This window comes from Protopterus annectens, chromosome 11.part0 (assembly GCF_019279795.1).
Source record: "Protopterus annectens isolate FY-2018-M chromosome 11.part0, PAN1.0, whole genome shotgun sequence".
Classification (NCBI taxonomy): domain Eukaryota; kingdom Metazoa; phylum Chordata; order Ceratodontiformes; family Protopteridae; genus Protopterus; species Protopterus annectens.
This window is the reverse complement of record NC_056745.1, coordinates 246947925-246966516: the sequence shown is the minus strand read 5'-3', so window position 1 is coordinate 246966516 and position 18592 is coordinate 246947925. Positions and strand designations below refer to the sequence as shown.

At 39.7% G+C, this 18592-nt stretch overlaps 1 protein-coding gene across 1 annotated transcript in view; it reads right to left on the bottom strand.

Annotated features, from left to right (window-relative positions):
• BCAT1 (branched chain amino acid transaminase 1) overlaps nucleotides 1–18592 on the bottom strand; it is a 327555-nt gene that overhangs the window by 25959 nt on the left and 283004 nt on the right. The window contains exon 10 of the mRNA XM_044087682.1: nucleotides 16571–16645. Coding sequence (XP_043943617.1) covers nucleotides 16571–16645 — 75 coding nt within the window. The remainder of the gene's footprint in view (nucleotides 1–16570; nucleotides 16646–18592) is intronic.

Sequence of the window (18592 nt, the reverse complement as noted above, 5' to 3'; positions counted from 1 at the left end):
GAGTACAATGCCCCTTTTGGTATGTACCTCACAAGACATCTACAACAACTGGAAAGGCTGCAGAAATACCTCACAAAGAAGATTACTGGCCTCAAACAGATGCCCTATGCAGACAGTCTCAAAAAACTCCAGCTTTACTCCATCACATATCGCCTACTCAGAGGTCATCTCTGCCTAACATACAAAGCTATGTCAAACCCAGCGCTGTTGGACATACTCCACTTAAAGAAATCCCAATCCCTCCAAGCTACATGCTCTAAGGACCTAAGCCTTGTCACCACATTAAAAAGAACATGCCGGAGGGATAGATTCCTGTCCCAGAGACTTCCCATACTCTGGAATAAACTACCTATCTATATCAAACAAAGCTCCTCATTAGCACTCTTCAAGAAAAATCTTGATGATTGGATGGGAAATAGGAAATTCACCCCGGGGATCACCTCTGTGGCTCTGCTCGACAGTGGCACAGGAAAATAATTTTCTTGGGTGGCAAAAGCCAGGGTACCTTTTTGGCTGGGCTTGTATAGGCCCCAGGGCCGATAGCCTAGTACCTACCTATGAACCTATGAACCTATAAATCTTAGCACAAATAAGAGCTCCAGTATGCTGAGGAGACCTGTTAGAAAGAAAATTCTTGTATATTTGAAAATCCAAAGAATTTCACATGAGTGAGGCATTCTATAAAGAACAAGGATGATTTATGTCAAATGATGGCAATACCTACAGAATGAAGCCACATCAAGAAGCAGAAGAAGTGAAGAACATAACAGCTGTAAGCTAGTACCGTCAAGTCATCCAGCTACAGAAATCAGAAGAGATCCATGCTTCACCCTAGCAGAATCATTACAATGCAGTTGTTAAGCACTGACAAGATTATCAATATGCTAAAGGAAGAATTAGCAATGGAAATGCCATTTCTCTATGGTGCAGTATCAATGATCTGTGCCTAGGGAGGACTCATATGTGTCAGAAAATATCCATCATGTCTGCTGTGTTTCCCTCTCCATCCCCCACACTAACCGATCCTATCCCTTTTACATTATTCTTATTACTTTTCCCTCTTCTCCAAGGTTTGACAGACTCTATATCTTGTACTTTGTATCATTGTTTAGGTGAAATGCATGTGAAAATATAATTTCTGTGTAACTTATGCTGAAACACTATGTCTTTCAATCGCATGATTGCATACCATATTTTATGTACTAGTGTTCCTATTTTTTCTCAAGTCCTTTTACCCATTTTAACATATGACTTTTTTCATGGTACAGCTATGTATTTGCTACACTTTTCTTTACAGACATCTAATGTCAACAGGAATTTAGTAGCTATACTTACTTAGTGTAGAAATAAATACTGAACACATGTGATAGTCTTGCAAAAGAAGGGGGATGTAAGGCCAGAAATATAGTTATTTGGACCTCTAAATATTGTGTAGCATGGTTGAAGATGCTCACTAGTTTGCTTTCTTGTAGGCTAGCAACAGCTGTAAATATATTCCCAAGCCTTCCTCCACTTTAAGCAGTTATGTTGTCAATTTCAGTGTAGGAGATGTTTCCATAACTCTCTGTTCATAAAAGTTAGTCTTTTATCAGATAGATTGTTTGGGGTAGTACTAATTATTGACAGCAACTTATGAAATCTAATGCTGACACTGGCTGCTGGATATGACTCTATCGCATTTTCAGGAACTAATAAACCTTGCATTGAAGGCCTTTGCATAAATCTTTATATGACCGATACTGATAGTAGGAATAATAACTGATAGTAAATGATAATAAGGATGTGGAAGGTTAAAAATACTTTCAAGATGACCGAACACTGATCAACAGCTTAATTTCAACTCTCCCAGTGTGAAAAAAGAAACTGAGGCTGGAAAAACATAGTAGAAGCTTTAACTAGTTATTCAGATAAGCTGATAAAACTGCAAAAATCAGAGAGTGAAATGAAGAAAAGGCTGGCTGAGAATAAGTATTTGCAAGAAGAGCTGTTTCAAAAATTGCTAGAGTTAGTGGATGGAGCATGCAGAGAGAGAAGACAAGAGATTTTTTGCTATACCAGAGAAACTGAAAGGACCAGACTGTATTAATTTTATGAAAGCACAAATAACCAAATGGACTGGCATTCCATGCCATGATTTGTTAACCGAAAGGGCACAATGAGTGTATGCTCCAAACCTGATCATGAAAATACAGCCAAGACCTGTATTAGCAAAATGGAATCATATCAGCAGAAAGAGTTTATCCTGACATAACTGTGCCAGAGGGGCAAAGTATTAAAAATTGGAGACAGCAGAGTATTTGTGGAAACTGATTATTCACTGCACAGCAGGCAGAAGAGAAGTATTTTTTATCCCATCAATTGGGGAAGTGTAGAAGGCAGGTGTGTGATTCAAGCTGCTGTATCCAGCTGTCTGCAGATTTTTTTCCTGGAGGATCAAAGAAATTTTTGATGAATAACAGGCCAAAGACGACATACAAAGGTTTGTCCAACAAAAAGTGAGTCATCAAACAGAAGGAGAGCCTGCTTTTCATTCTTCTGACAATAAAACTCATAGAGAGACTTTGCCAGTGAAACCTCTTGCATTGTTCCAAAGGAAAATGCTTGAAAGTCAAAAAAAGTACAGGAGTTGGTTAAAAGAATTGGGAATACTATGTGCTTTAAACAGAGTCTGGTGCTGGGAAATGGAGATGAACATGAAGAAGACTAGCAGCACTGAAATTAGTGAATACATTTGAGATTATAAAGCATCAATAACATTTGTGAAATATGTTTTTGCAAGAAAAAGTAGCTGAGAAAGATTGGATTTTTGTTGACTCTGTTAAATGCATGGATGGACTGTAATGTGCATACCCCAATTTGTGTCATTAATGTTTAGAAGGACAATAAATGAACACAAAATAACTGTAAGCAAACAATTTCTGTTTTAACAGTATTTGTATACAACATTTTATCATATAAACTGCATGTTATAGAGTAAGGCAGATTCATGAATTATATAGTCAGGGAATCTTAAATATGGGGGGGGTGAGGGTGAGTTTTTCAGTGATTATTGTACATGATGAAGATATTAACGTAAGCATTTTTTTTTTTAATTTTAAGAAAAATAGACATCACAATGTGGAAAGAGAAGAAAAGCTGGACAAAAGCAAGTTTAAGTTAGTATGCTGTAATCTTGGGCTGTTAGGTGGGAATGTGTTATACAGGTGCACTGATTATATTATATGCAAAGTTTAGATGTTTTCTCTTAGTTTTGCATAGATGAATTTTTAGATTAATGCCTTTAGCTTACTCTAAAAAAGTGTTTTCTGTAAGCAAGTAGACTTGAAAAATAAAACTGAATGATGAATGCAATGAAAGTACTATGTTTTTTCATATGCAATAATATTAGCTTTTTTTCTTTAGCAAATGTTCAAAAGGATTTAAGAAGCCTGCAGCTGAAGGCAGCTGAAAATTATGTTCTTATGTTTTCATGGAGATGAGATATCTGCAGGTGCAAGCAATTAATCTTGAGATTTCTCAACATTGTTTGCTGAAGGAACTTTAAAATGAAAACTACAAGGGCAAGCCATTCACTAAAAAATAGACAGCATCTTCCCTATCAGCCTTAATACTTCAGTGCATTTAACAGAACAATTTTGTTTTATTTAGATATCCAGTGCACTACTTATTCAGGCTAAAAGTTAATGTTTTCTGAAAGTATGCAAGCTGTTTTTCACATCTGGGATGGGAAAGAAAATATGAAAAGAACAAACATCAGTCAGTATAAGTGGGCACATAGGCTGCAACATGTGCTTTAGCATGGCTAACCTTAATTTTAGGTTAGATAATGCCCGTGGGACCAGCTGTCGATTTGGGACAAATGTTTCTGTTAGGAAGGTTAAACTTCATTATTTGAAGATGTACATGGTTTCGTGTGCTTGTTCTAAGTTAATATTTTATGGGGGTACTCTGAAAATATATTTAGTTTTGTTTGAGATTTTCCATTAAAACAAAAAGTCTTGAAAATGTGTTATAGATTTAAATGGAAATACCAAGAAACAACTGTAAAAATCTGCCAAACATTAGTCATCCTCATCATCTCCTCTTGGCTTATCCTGGTTAGGGGTCACCACAGTGGAACAACAGTCCACAGAACAATTGCTAGTGGAGTTTTACGGTGCTGAGTTGCCAGCCCAGTGGCTAACCTTTGACAGAAGGCACACACATGCACACACTCACACCTAGGGCCACTTTAGTGTCCAGTCCACCTACAGCATGTCTTTGGGATGTGGGAGGAAAATGGAGCACCCGGAGGAAACCCACGTGAACACAGGGAGGATGTGCAGACTTTGCACAGAAGGCACCCCAGCCGAGAATCGAACCGGAGAACCTCTTGCTGTGAGGCAGCAATGCTAACCACTGCACCGCTGTGGCCGCCCAAATCTGCCAAACATTAGTATGTAAAAGTAACACAAAAGTTAGAATTACACATGTACAAAAGCTTTCATGTATAATAGGTGGGAAAACTGACTATCATACTATCATAATGGCTTCACTATTCATATTATTTTTGGGACATAAATGGCCTTACAGGTATAGAGAAAAAGGTATGAGTATTGAATTATATTTAAAAAATCCAGACTGCAAATAACAATGCTGCAGGAGATATATTTGGAAAGAAATGAGCATGTGAATTTGATAAAGAAATGAAATCAGGATGATATATTCAGCAGAATAGCAGAGACAAAGGAAAATGGGAGTAATTATACTAAGTGTAAGAGGAGCTTCAATAGTGATAGAAGAGGGAAATAGTGGGGGAGATTTGTGGTAGTAAAGGGCAACTGGCAAGACAGTGAGATTACACTGGCATATATTTATATTCCATCAAAAATTGCTATTATGGAATTTAAGAAAATTTTGACAGAAATAATCAGCATTTAACAGAAAATATTACTTATAGGTGGGGATTGTAATTTGAGTTCCAGCACTGAGGATGTATCTGGGGAACCTAGAAGGGAGCATACAGCACAAGAGGGTAGATGTCTGAAGAAATTTATGAAAATATTTGGTATGGAAGATCTGAATTCAGTAGTAGGAACTTGGAAAAAATGTATGTATTATTCCCCAAGGTACAATTATTGGGCCAGACTAGACAGAAATTATATTTCACAGGAACAGATGAATTTAACTGAAAGCCTCAACATACATCCAATAGCTATTTCAGGTCATGCAGTCAAAATGAGACACTGATGTTTTCTCACATACCTGTTAAAAAGAGAGGAATTTAATGAATGGGTGGTGGAAATTATTCAAGAGTCACTAAGGAAGATAGACATTTCTTCAGAAGTTACAGCTAGTGAGTGGGATAAAATAAAAATAGTGCAGAGATAAAAGAAAAGGAGATATGGTTAAGAAGTAATATAAATTATTTAAAAGGACTGACAAAGATTAAAGTATTGCAGAATACAAGGAATCTCACAGAACAAGAAGAAGTGCTAAAGAGAAAATAAGGGAGTATCTGGATAATATGCACAAGTTTAGAAAGATTGATGTTAAGCAACTGTTTTTCTGATAGAAACTCCATAGCACAAAAACTTTTAGTGCTAAGATTTAGGCAAAAGAAATGTGAAAGTGTTGTCATCAAACTTCCTCTAACAAGAAAAATAACCAGAGATCCTGTACATGTATGAGAGATAGTTCAGAAATTTTATGAAAATCTGTACAAAAGCAAAGAACTGTGGAAATCAGAAAAGAACACAAATGGAAATATTTATGGAAGACTCATGTATGCTAAGGTTAGAGGTAGATGAAGCTCAACAATTAACAGCTGAGAGAGGAGGTGATGAGATAAAAATGGTGATGTATAATAAATCTGCAGGAAAGTCTCCAAGAATAGATGGTATTCCTGTGGAAGTTTGTAAGGAGGGATGAAAGTGATAAAGATCTGGAAGGATTGTTTAACAGCAAGTTCCAACATCTTGGAAGAAAGCTATGTTGGCTATAATACCTAAAGAAGGTAAAGCCCCCATCAGACCCAGTTGCATATAGACCCATTTCAATTTTATTTAAACCACGATTATAAAGCGTTTATATCTATGCAAGATAAAAGAATGGCGAAGGTGTTGCCAAAATTAATATATATATGGATCAATGTGGCTTCATGGAGAAGAGGTAAACATTTGACAACATTAACAGAACAATCGTGATCTAGAGGTAAGCAGAGTGTAAGAAAATATCTCTGTTGTTGGTGGGCCTTCGTGCAGATAAAACATTCAAAATAGTAAGCTGGGATTTTATGAGTAGGGCAATAGAAGCATTTTCATTCCCTGATACAATGATAAGGTTAATTAGGGAGGTATATGAGGGATAAGGGGCAAGAATTAAAGTGAGAGGGATCCTCTCTGATAAGTTCTGTCTGAACTGAGGAACCAAGTAGGGATGTCTTCTTTCCCCTTTGCCATTTTCTTTATATTTAGAGCCACTGTCAAAGAAAATAAAGGACTCAGAAATTGAAGGATGTAATTGGTACTTTGCTTTAGTTGCAGACAATATTATTTTGTACCCGATAAATCCAGAAAAGGACATGTCAGTGTTGTGGAACATTTTGAGGCAGTTTCAAGTCTTTTTGGATATAAAATTAATGAAGATAAAACAAAGGTTATAACTATAAATTATGTGCTCACTCATGAGTTCAGCAATGCCCATATTTATGAGAATGGTTTACTATCACAATGTTGAAGTGGATTCGGTCGAATCCACTTTGACGAAGTCCGAAGGTCAAACTGTGACAATGTCAAACTCCAATATTTTCCAAGTACAAATGTCACCCCTATCTTGACCCATGGTAACACATATTCTGAGGTCAATTTAGGATGCAATTTAACAATATCAGAATTCAACATTGTGACATTTGCGGACTTGGGTCGATGATACGATCATTCAACCGAGTCAGCTTCAACATTATGATAGTAAACCTATGGGGACATGATAAGATGAAGTATTTAGGAGTATGGATTAAAAGGCTTCTGTTATGGCAGTTAAGTTTATGAGGGAAGAGACTAAACAAAAGATAATACAAAAACTGAGAATCTAGAAGCTCTTGTTTATGGATGGGGATATTAAGATACAAACAGTGAAAATGTTTTTAGTTCCCTAATTTTATATACAGGTCATGCATATTTTTAAGAACCAGAGGTATTGTGAACAAAAACGCTGAAGGAATTTATCTTGGAGGGGAAGATGGCAAGAGTAATGTGAGATTAGCTGATTCTTCCAAAAGAAAAATGTGGTTTAGGATTAACTGATTTGAATGGTTATTTTTAGAGATACATAATTAAGGCTCATATACATAAAAGAAGCAGAAAGCTATTCAGAGTGGAAAGAGGTGATGATAAAAAACAAAAGGGAAATTCAAGAAATAAGGAGAGAGTGGGATTTTGAAGGCACATCCTTAAGGCAAATAACAGCAATACAGAGTATTATATTCAGAAAGTAGCAGAAGTATTCTAACAACTAAGCCACCATGAGAATGAAGAAAGAAGATTTTGCTGATAGACATGGCAGCAAGTGGGGGTACAGAGAATAGGCAAAAGGGGGTAGAATGTACTGGAGAAAACTGGCAAAGGAACCAAGGTACAGGAAGCAAATAACTAGAGAGGGAAAAGTAATAGAATGGAATGAAGCCAAGAAGGCATTTCAACTGCAGGCTAGAGACCGCCATCCTTAGTCTGTGATATCAGAGTACAGCCAAAAAGAAATGGGCAGGGAAATCCGAAGTGAATGAACTACTCTAGTAGAGTTTCCAGCTGAATCTAGAACAGAAGCTGCTGTTAAAAAGGGATAATTAGTAGGTTAGATATAAAATATTGCATAATAACTATAAGAATCAATTGGAGGAGGTAGGAATTGAAAAATGTATGTAATGCTGGAGTGAGAATAGTTATAAAAAAGAACACATGTGATGTATATATAATACATGTAGCTGGAAATATGTTTATGTGGTTTGTTTTCTTTTATATTAATGTAAGTTTGCCTATGTCTTTTTAATAAAGGTGTTTAAAATATGATAAGGATGGATAGACTGCCTTTAGGAATCATTGTTATGCTCACAAGGCCTAGGCTGCTTTTAGTGGCAACTCTGTATCACATTTTGAACTGCTGTATGAGCACAGAGTTCTCCCACAGTACGGTATGGCTCACCACATTGTGAAGATGCACTTTAAGGGCCTGACTATCCAGCATGAACAGGACATTATTTCTAAACAATTCACTATAATTCTTTTGCATAAAATGCTCTTATAACTGTACAGATTAAGCCAATCACCCAGATAATCCTGAGTATGCATGTCCCTACATGGTTTTAAACATATGTCATGAATGCATTACTACTGCTCATTGTAAACCTGTCAACCGAAATCATTGTGAAGTATTATGGCAGTGAAAAATATGCTTGAAACCCAAACATTCAAGGAACTCTACAATGGGCTATGTGGTATAGGCAGTTTGAAGACAGAAAAGTGGCAGAGATAGTCTTCTTACTAAAACTGTTAATGATAAGCCCCTTATCTGGGGCAAGGAAAATCAGAAGCTATGGTAGTTTATGGTTTGCTCTAGAAGAAAAAAAAGCAGAATTAATTTTGTTTCAGATTTTTCTCCTCAGGGAAGTTTTATACTTAGAAACAGACCTGTACAGCCAAAGATCTTCTAAGGACCATAAAGCTGCAGTCACATGGCTCCAGGACTTCCATTATGAGACACCAAAATGTAAATCACTCAGGAATTGGTCAAAGTTGATATGTCATTCTTAACAATAGTACAGACTGAAAAACTTTTTTTGTTTGTTTTTGGAGAGGAAGCAAGCCCCCTGCACTCCCTGGAATCCCTGAATTTTGGTATACTAACTCCAGAGTCACACGATATTGGGCAATGCAGACACTCTCAAAATGATGGAGTTCGGTCAAAGGCAGTCCTTCGTTGCACTCTAATAAGAACAGGCATGTGATTTCCAAGACATTGTACTTCAAAGAGGCAAGGAATGGCTGGTTTCAGGTGCCAAAATAATGAATTGATATACCAGTCAACATTTTCCTGGTCACTGCATTCATTAAAGCAGGTCATGGGAAAAGGGCAGGGTGTGTTTAGCTTGTTAAAGATACCCTTCATCATTGTATACCATACTGTAAAAAGTACAGTTTTGTACCTATCATAAATGTAGATGTTCGAGTGCTAATACAGCTGCAGTAATCACAGATGGGTTTTCAGCCGTCAGGCGGTCCCTCGGTCGGCCGAATTCCAAAGTCTTGGTCCGGCGTCGGTTGTCGTCGCTTACTCTTTTGACGTCAGTGAGACCGGAGTATATAAGACACAGCTGACGCCATGTTCTTCAGTCTTTCTTGCCCCAGATGTCAGGTGCCCCCAAAAAGGAAGGCAATACATAAATAATGCTTATCCACATATACAAGCAATGCAATATAAACTAAAATCAGTGGAAGCAAGCAAATAAAACATAGCAGGATAACCCAGTCAGGTAGTATGAAGAGGTTGTTAGGCCCCATGCCTTTACCAAGTGGGGAAGGAGGGAGGGAAACCTGTACTGCAGCTGTATTAGCACTCAAACATCTACATTTATGGTAGGTACAAAACTGTACTATGTTCATCGTGCATACAGCTGCAGTAATCACAGATGGGTAGAGTCCCAAAGCTATGCATAGGGTGGTAGGTACTAGGAGGAACTGGGTTGAGCCAGAATGCCCTGCAAAATAGCAGTGGCAAAGCCTGCTCTTGTTCTGGAATATAGAGGCAGGTGGTAGTGTTTTGTGAAGGTATGTACAGAATTCCAAGTGGCTGCCTCCAAAATATCTTTGGTAGGAACTCCTCTGAGGAAGGCTGTAGAGGTAGCTGTGGCCCTGGTGGAGTGTGATCTGATACCTGTAGGAACAGATTTCCCATGATAGGAATAACAAAACCGTATGCAGTGGCCAATCCACTTGGAAATAGTCTGTTTTGTAACTGGTTTCCCTTGAGCCCTTACAGCATAGGACACAAAAAGTTGTTCTGATTTCCTGAAGGACTTTGTTCTGTCCAAATAATAATGTAGCTGCCTATGGATGTCTAAAGAGTGTAGCAGCCTTTCCCCTTTGTTTTGAGGATTGGGGTAAAAGGTAGGGAGGTGTATGGCTTGATTTAAAGCTACCCTGGATACCACTTTTGGCATAAATGATGGGTTGGTACGAAGGGAAACCCTGTCCTGATGGAAAATGAGGGAGGGCTGCACCGCCATGAGGGCCTGTAGTTCAGAAACCCTACGAGCTGAAGTGATGGCCAGAAGGAAGGCTGTTTTCCAGGACAAATATTGCAAATCTGTTGAGGCAGCTGGTTCAAAAGGAGGCAATGTTAATTTTTCCAGTATGTAATTAAGGTCCCAGGCTGGTATTGGCTGCTTCCTTGGAGGTCTTATATTCTTAGCCCCTCTGAGGAACTGTCGTAAGAGTGGGTGAGAAAATAAAGGGGGATCCGTGTTGAATTCTGCAGAAATGGCTGAGGCATGTATTTTTATGGAGGAGAAGGAAAGTCCACTGTTCAGCAGCTCAGCTAGATACTGTAATACCTGAGGCAAGTTCAGTTTTCTAGGGTCCTGGCCTCTTTTCTCATTCCAAGAGCAAAACTGCTTCCATTTTGCGGAGTAAGCTTTTCTAGTAGATGGCCTTCTGGCCTCCAAAATCACATCCTGCACCTCCTTGGAGAGTAGGGTCTGTTGTGGTGTTAAGGAATTTTCCATGCAGCGAGATTGAGTGTTTTCAGCTGACTGTGAAGAGTTTTGTAGCTGTGCTAAGTCAGCAGAAGAGGCATTAGAGGAAGGGACCAGGGAGGAGTATGTGTTAGGCTCCTCAGGAGTGGATACCAGTGTTGCCTTGGCCAATCTGGAGCAATCAGTATCATCCTCGGTTTGTCTGTTCTTGCTTTCAAAAGCACCTTGGGCAGAAGAGGCAGAGGTGGGAAAGGGTGTCCACTCTCCAGGCCTTTGGATGAAAGGTCCTTGAACAAAACTTTTCCAATTGATGATTCCTGTGAGAGGCAAAAAGATCTATGTCTGGCCTCCCCCACGCTTGGATTATTTCTGTAAACACCTGAGGGTGTAACTTCCATTCATGTGGATCTGTCATATTTCTGCTTAGATTGTCTGCCAGTGTGTTTTCCAATCCTGGCAAGTACTGTGCTTGAAGTTCGATTTGTCTTTCCAGAGCCAAGTTCCAAAGAGTCATGGCTAGTCTGCACAAGGGGTATGAATGTGTTCCTCCTTGTTTGTTTATGTACCACATTACTGTGGTGTTGTCTGTTCTTGTCAGTAATTGTCCTGGATGCAGGAAGTCCTTGAAAGCTGTAATTGCATTTATTACTGCTAGCATCTCTTTTTGGTTGATGTGAAGGTGCTTTTCTTTTTGGGACCATCTGCCCTGAAGGCACCTGTCCTTCATGTGCACCCCCCAGGTGTAATCTGAGGCGTCTGTGGTTATGACTTGTTTTGCTTGAGGCTTGCAGAAAGGAAGGCCTGTGTTTACTTGACATGCTTGGGCCCACCATAGAAATTCCTTTTGCAAACATGGAATTATTGGTATAATTGTTTCCAAACTGTGACTGTGTTGAGACCATAGATTTTTTAGGTACCATTGAAGTTTCCTCATATGCAGCTTTGCACATGGGATTAGAAGAATGCAAGATGCCATGAATCCCAGAGCCTGCAGGATTTTCCTTGCAGTAAGCCTGGTACTTTTTGCTAGTATTTTGAAGTACTGAGATAGTTGCCCCTGTTTTTCTGGCGTAAGATATGCCATCTGGGTGTTTGTGTCCAAGTTGGCACCCAGGAAGGTTATTTTCTGAGATGGTGTTAGCCTTGATTTCTCTTTGTTGATTGTATATCCCAGAGAAAGCAGTAACTGTGTCACATATGCCAGATGTTCCAGAAGTATGTGTTTGCTGTCCACTTGGATCAGGCAGTCATCCAGATAAGGACAAATTTGTATCCCTTGAAGTCTGCAGTAGGCGATCACTGATGCCAGGCACTTTGTGAATACTCTGGGCGCAGTAGATAAGCCAAAGGGCAATGCAGAGAATTGATAGTGGATTGAACCTGCAAGAAATCTGAGGTATCTTCTGCAGCTTTGTCTGATTGGGACATGCAGGTATACCTCCTTGAGGTCCAATGTTACCAGCCAAAACTCCTTGCCCAGCATGGGAAGAAGTTGCTGTAATGTGAGCATCTTGAATTTTGGTACGAGTAGAAATGTGTTTAGGATGGATAAGTCCAAAATGGGTCTCCAGTCGGTTCCTTTCCTTGGTACCAGAAAGTCTTGAATAAAAACCTTGACCTTGTTGGTGCGTAGGTACCTTTTGAATAGCTCTCATGTTTATGAGCTTTGAAATTTGCAGTTGTGCCTCTGCCCTTTGATTTTGTGGCAGGTTTGGCATGCCTCTCATTTTGGAAGAGTGTGAAAATGAAATTTGTAGCCTCTGTTTATAATGTCCAGTATCCATTTGTCTGTTGTGACAATATGCCAATTGCTTGCAAATAATGCTAGTTTCCCTCCCAAAGGTGCTGCCAGCTGAGACCTGCTTGGCATGGAAATGAGGGAGTCATTGGGTTTGCTTCCTGTATTGTTGTGCACTGTCTTCACCACCTCTTGGTGCTGGAGTTTGCCATTGTCTGCCTCTATATGATCCTTGAGATTGCCCTCTGCCCCTTGTGCGTCTGTATCTACCTCTTTGGGGCTTGTCAGTGGCTGGAAAGGACCAGTTTTTTGAAGGCCAATTTCTGCTAAAACGTGGTGGTTGGACCTGTAAGAAAGCTTTGACAGTTTGCATAGATTTGGCTTTTTCTTCCATTTTCCGTAGTATCTCCTCAGCATTAGTACCAAATAGTACATCCTTTTGTAAAGGAGCATCTAGAAGTTTAGCTTTCACATGATCAGGCAAATTTTGTTCCTTAAGCCAGGCATGTCTGCGAATGACTGATCCCGTAGCAGCCGCTCTACTGGAGGCCTCTAGGGCATCATAACCACATTGTAAGGTGTGTTTACCCACTTGCTCTGCACTATGCATCATATCCTGCAACTCCTTTAAATCTGGTTGTTCAGGTTGAGACATTTTGTTCCTTAATTGTGATAACAGGAACTGTTGATATTTAAGCATATGAAACTGACAATTTAAAGCCCTCATGGCTAGGGTGGCCGAGGTATATACCTTTTTACCCCACCTTTCTAAAGATCTTGATTCCCTTTCTGCAGGAAGTGGATTCTTGGCAGTGGAGGCCTTCAATCCCTTGGGGCCTTGTGAAATGGTTTCAGGGTCAGCATTATGGCTTTTGAAGAGAAATTGGTGAGAGCTGGGTACTCTGTAATACCTATCAGGTTTGACTGGTGCAGGAGGCAGAGAATCAGGGTTAAGACAAGCCTCCGAATAGACATCATCCAGTATGTCCAAAACAGGGGGAATAGCCAGAGGTCTGTGTTGAGGTAACCAAAGAAATTCCCTAAGTCTTTTCTTGGAATCTGAAAAGTCTTGGCCTTCCCAATGGAAGTGTTCCCTCAAGGTGTGCAAGGTTTCCCCAAAGGAAAAATCCTCAGGAGGGGATACCGAAGGAATGGACTTTTCTGCATCTGAATCCTCAAAAGGAGAATAAGAGTGTTCCTCTGAATCAGAATGTTCTGATAAAATGGATCCCTGATCAGAAGAGGGAGAATCTTCCTCCACTCTGGGCCTCTTGTCAGGAGGGGGATGAGAACCCCTGATAAGAGTAATTAAATCCTCAGCCATTTTTAGCATCTGTTTTTTAGGCATGGGTCCTGAAGATGGGCCCTGTGCAACAGGCCTCGTGGGATGCCTGGCTGCTTTGGATTTAGTAAAGGCCTTAATTGAAAAAGAAGATGAGGGCCTAAATACACCATGGGTGGAGGTGGACCTGTCCACATTAGTAGGCTCTACATTAGCAGGGGCTTCGGTAGTAGTCTGGGAAAGGGCCGAGGACCCAGCGGTCTCGGGTACAGAAGACACCGCCAAAGGAGTGTCGTCGGTAGTCAGGGACTGCAAAGGCGTCTCGCTCAGAACCGGACCACGTGTAGCCTGTTTTGGCGTGGTGTCGGCGGAGACCGCGGGCCTCGCGTGTCGGTCCTTTTCCTTGCGTTTTTTGGACAAAACGGTAGTCGGAGTGTCCGACGACATTTTATAATCAAAGGCTTTATCAAAGTAGTGTTGGTCGAACTCCGCCCGACGCTTAATAGTGCGTTTATTGAAGATAGCGCAAAAGCGACAGCCCAAGACGTCGTGGTCTGGGCCCAAACAAGGTATGCAAAGGGAATGGAAATCCTTATGCGGTATTTGCTTCCCACAAGGAATACAATTATTAACTTTTTCTGACATCGGTCTGAGGCAAGAAAAGTTTCCCCAACGGGGTACTTAGCTTTAATGAAGACTTCGGTTTCCAATTTTTTTGTAATTCAGGAGCTGGCCGACCGGCACTTGCGAACTGCTTCTGCTTCGGGCACCGCGCGGCAAAAAAGACTGAAGAACATGGCGTCGGCTGTGTCTTATATACTCTGGTCTCACTGACATCAGAAGAGTAAGCGAAGACAACCGACGCCGGACCAAGACTTTGGAATTCGGCCGACCGAGGGACCGCCTGACGGCTGAAAACCCATCTGTGATTACTGCAGCTGTATGCATGACGAACATCAGGGATTCTTACCAGGGGAGTTAGAGGATGAAAAGACTATATCGTCCTTACCAGTTTCTGGTGGCAGGACCTACTGGTAAGTTTTAATGAGGATAATTAACTGTCACATAGAAGGCAATAACTCTGTTTAAGAATGTCTATAGTGGTCAGATTGATTTTCTCAAGAGGAATTTTTATTTTATTTTATTTATTTGTCAACTGAGTAAACTCACTAGGCACAACAACCTTTTCAATGAAGACCTGGAATCATGACTTGGTTAAGTAACTTCTTAAATGGCATACAGTAGGAAAATGGAAGATGAGGGTATCAAACCCTGACCTGCAGGATAAAGTTTATTATTAGTTCACAGACTAAATCCTTTGCAATAATTTTCAGTAATCAACAGGAAGAAATAAGGAAAAAATTAATATAAGCGCAGTGATGAATATTTGCGAGTGAGCCACTAGTGTGATCAACATGAGCAAAAAACAATAACCATGGGACCAAAAATGTGATAAGTGCAAGGAAAACTTCAGAGAAAGTATGCCCTGCTGTGTTGTGTTCTTGTGCACATATTCAGTCATCTTACACGATACAAAGACAGGATTTTCAAAGCTGTATGTTGTCCAAAGCATGATCAGGAGCTATACTTCACACACTGGGAGCTCCTAAAGAGGTGGAAACGTCAGTCCTTGTTGACAAGTATGGAGATGTCATCCTGCGGTGAAGCAGTCTGGGGATAAAATACCTTAACACTTGAGTGACCATGTCTTTGACCTTGTAGAACTATATCCTGCACCAGTAACAGCCATATGTAGAACTATATCCTGCACCAGTAACAGCCATATGTAGAACTATATCCTGCACCAGTAACAGCCATATGTAGAACTATATCCTGCACCAGTAACAGCCATATGTAGAACTATATCCTGCACCAGTAACAGCCATATGTAGAACTATATCCTGCACCAGTAACAGCCATATTTCCTAGGAGGTAATGTGAGACTGTGTGTGTGTGTGTGTGTGTGTGTGTGTGTGTGTGTGTGTGTGTGTGTGTGTGTGTGTGTGTGTGTGTACATATGTTTGTGTGTAAACAAGGGAATGTCTGTTCTGCAAACATCGTGGCTGAGGTTAGTAGATGTATATGTATGTAGAGTTACAGATAAACTTTTTCCTTGAAGGGTCAGTGGCTACAGAAAGATAGAAACTGACAAAGGATAGCAACACTTAAAAGACAGTTCACACCACAAAGTCTAACTTCTTGACTTCCAGTCTCTAACTTTAGGCTTAACTGCCTTGTTACTTTTAATGTTCCTTTCAGTGCTGCTTTTTGCCATGGGTTTCATATAGGTGCAGCTGTGCAACATGGAATCAGTTAGGACAGCAAACAAGATGGAAGCTGATACAAATAGCATTGCTAATTTACAAGTCATAACAACAGTTATAGGTATTGCACTGATATAACATCAAAGACCGCACTAGATTAATGCTCATCGATCACAAAAAAATTATTTCATACAGTATATGCCATCTTCCTTTTCCACCATTGATTTTCCTTTAGATGCTGACACTTTGCAATATCAACAAAGTATCAGCTCTACAAAAACCTGATCTCTGCTATTGATAATGCTCCAGATGACATGTATAATGGTTAAGGAAAGGGTCAAAATGGGTCTATACAATGAAATTGTCATTTGGATGAAGGTTAAATAGTGGCTGTCTCACTTATAAGGATCTTCTTAAAAGTAAGAACTTTGGTTCATATCAAATGTAAATATGAATTAGGTTGAGCTATGCAGTATTTACTAAGACATCTGATGCATGATTTGAATAACACCTCTCTGATTCAGTGTTTAGCTCATAAAAACAAGAAAGAAAAAAAATACCTGAATGTCAGTCAGCTGATTGAGAATCCTTGTTGCAATCTTTGGTCCACTCTCCATTGTAGGGATATGCAGATTCTGAAAGAATATTGAAAAAAAGTTATATATTCACATGAAATCTTCAGTTATTCAGAGAGGAAGGAAATAATAAATAAGAAAACATTTTGGAATTCTTGTCTATCTGCTGTTCATAGAAAAAGAATATAAATCTTGAAATGTGTACTGAGGCCACACTTTCTATTCATTGCATAGTTATAAAGTTAATATCTAAATGCACACTAGATGATGACCAGTATAACTTTTATACCAATTTTAGGATAAATATGCACTAGCTAGCAGAAAATGTTTTAGATTGTGATACTACTTTTAGATGTAATGTATTTAACCCAAGTGTGAGATGGGGCACCTACTTTTCGATGTCAGAAATAAGAGTGGCAAGCAGTACGTGTCAATGGTGGTGTAGCACAGAGGATGATGCCAGTACCACACCTGGCATTATACTTATAGACAACCAAAAGGTAACCAAGTTTGCAAGACGCAAAGATATTATTACTATTTCACTACATTAGCTGACATTCAGTCCCCAAGTATATGCATGTTCCTGTACCTAGTAAAATAAAGTAATTATTTGATGTCATAATACTAAATGCAGTTAAAAAAGTCATGAAGATTGAAATGATCTCGTCCTGATTTCCAAATTCAGCCATATAAACGTTTGGGTTTATATGGAAAGGAAATACCATACAATTTAAAATAAAATACATACAAAGCTGGATCCCCAAACAACCAGCAAGGTAGTTCCACATGATCAAACAAGGTCTAAAACCTGAAGGATGCTATTTGTTTGCAGACATACAACACAAGTTTATATAGAAAGCTGCCCACTTACCAGTTACATGTCTGCTTGGTGCACCAAAGTGGTCAGCTGATAGAACACAGGGATATGTATACATAAAAATACTACCCTGTATCAATATGCAAATAACTTCACAATGCTTATCTCCCACCATGTCTGTTACAGAGCTCCAGCTCCAAACTTCCTTTTCATTTCCTCTGCAGTGAGTTTTTCAAGTATATATCTCAAAGGCAAAACGTCAATAGCTTAACTGCATTCACACAGACCTTCAAGCTGACAGCTTGGTGATCTTCACATCAGAACCAAGTCTGAATGCTATTAGTAACATATTTTAAGGAAATACTATATAGATGGCTACAGAAAAAAGCAACTACTTTTAAATTCCAGTAAAACTAAATGCTGTTGGCGTATATGCCAGCTAGATACAAATAAAACTCAAACTAATAGTTAAGGTCTTCTCCTCCCATGCACAAGGTACAAGGTTTGGTTCTGACCTCCTGCTATTGCCTGTTTGGATTTTGCATGTTGTCCCTGTGTCTCTGTGGGGTTCCTCTTAAAAACATGCTGAGTGTTTCCATCTCAAACTCACTAATGAAATGAGCTGTGGGCAGCAGCACAGACTCTACATGGTGCCCTATAAAGGGAAGAGTCGCACAGACTAACTGCTTTGGAAGTGTGTAGTACTCTTAAGATAGAAGAACACAGATCACAGACTATGCACTCTGGCAGGGCTTGCCACTCAATAGTGTAAAATATGGCTCTAGGTGATTTGGTCATGTTAACTAATAAGTGGGTACAAGACCAGGCGTACTCCAACTCATGCTAACAGTGGGAGGGGTGTATGTGCCCCAACTGACCAGTCATAAAGCCCAGCAGCCCTGGGTCAAGGTCAATAAGCTGCTAGCTGGTGTCCAGTTGCCCAGCCTGGGTTACCTGGGATAGCTCTGCTAAGTGAAAGCTGAATGTAAAATCTTCCAAACATGAAGAGAGTTGCTACATGCAATGTAGGTTCACTGACAGAATGGAAGTGGATCACATGATGTTAATGAGGAGGTTGGACATACTATATATCCAGGATCCAAGATGGAAGGGCAGTGCAGCAAAGCCACTTGGTGTGGGATCCAGAGTCTACTACTCAGAAGGAAAAGCTAGAAATCGTGTGAAAATTG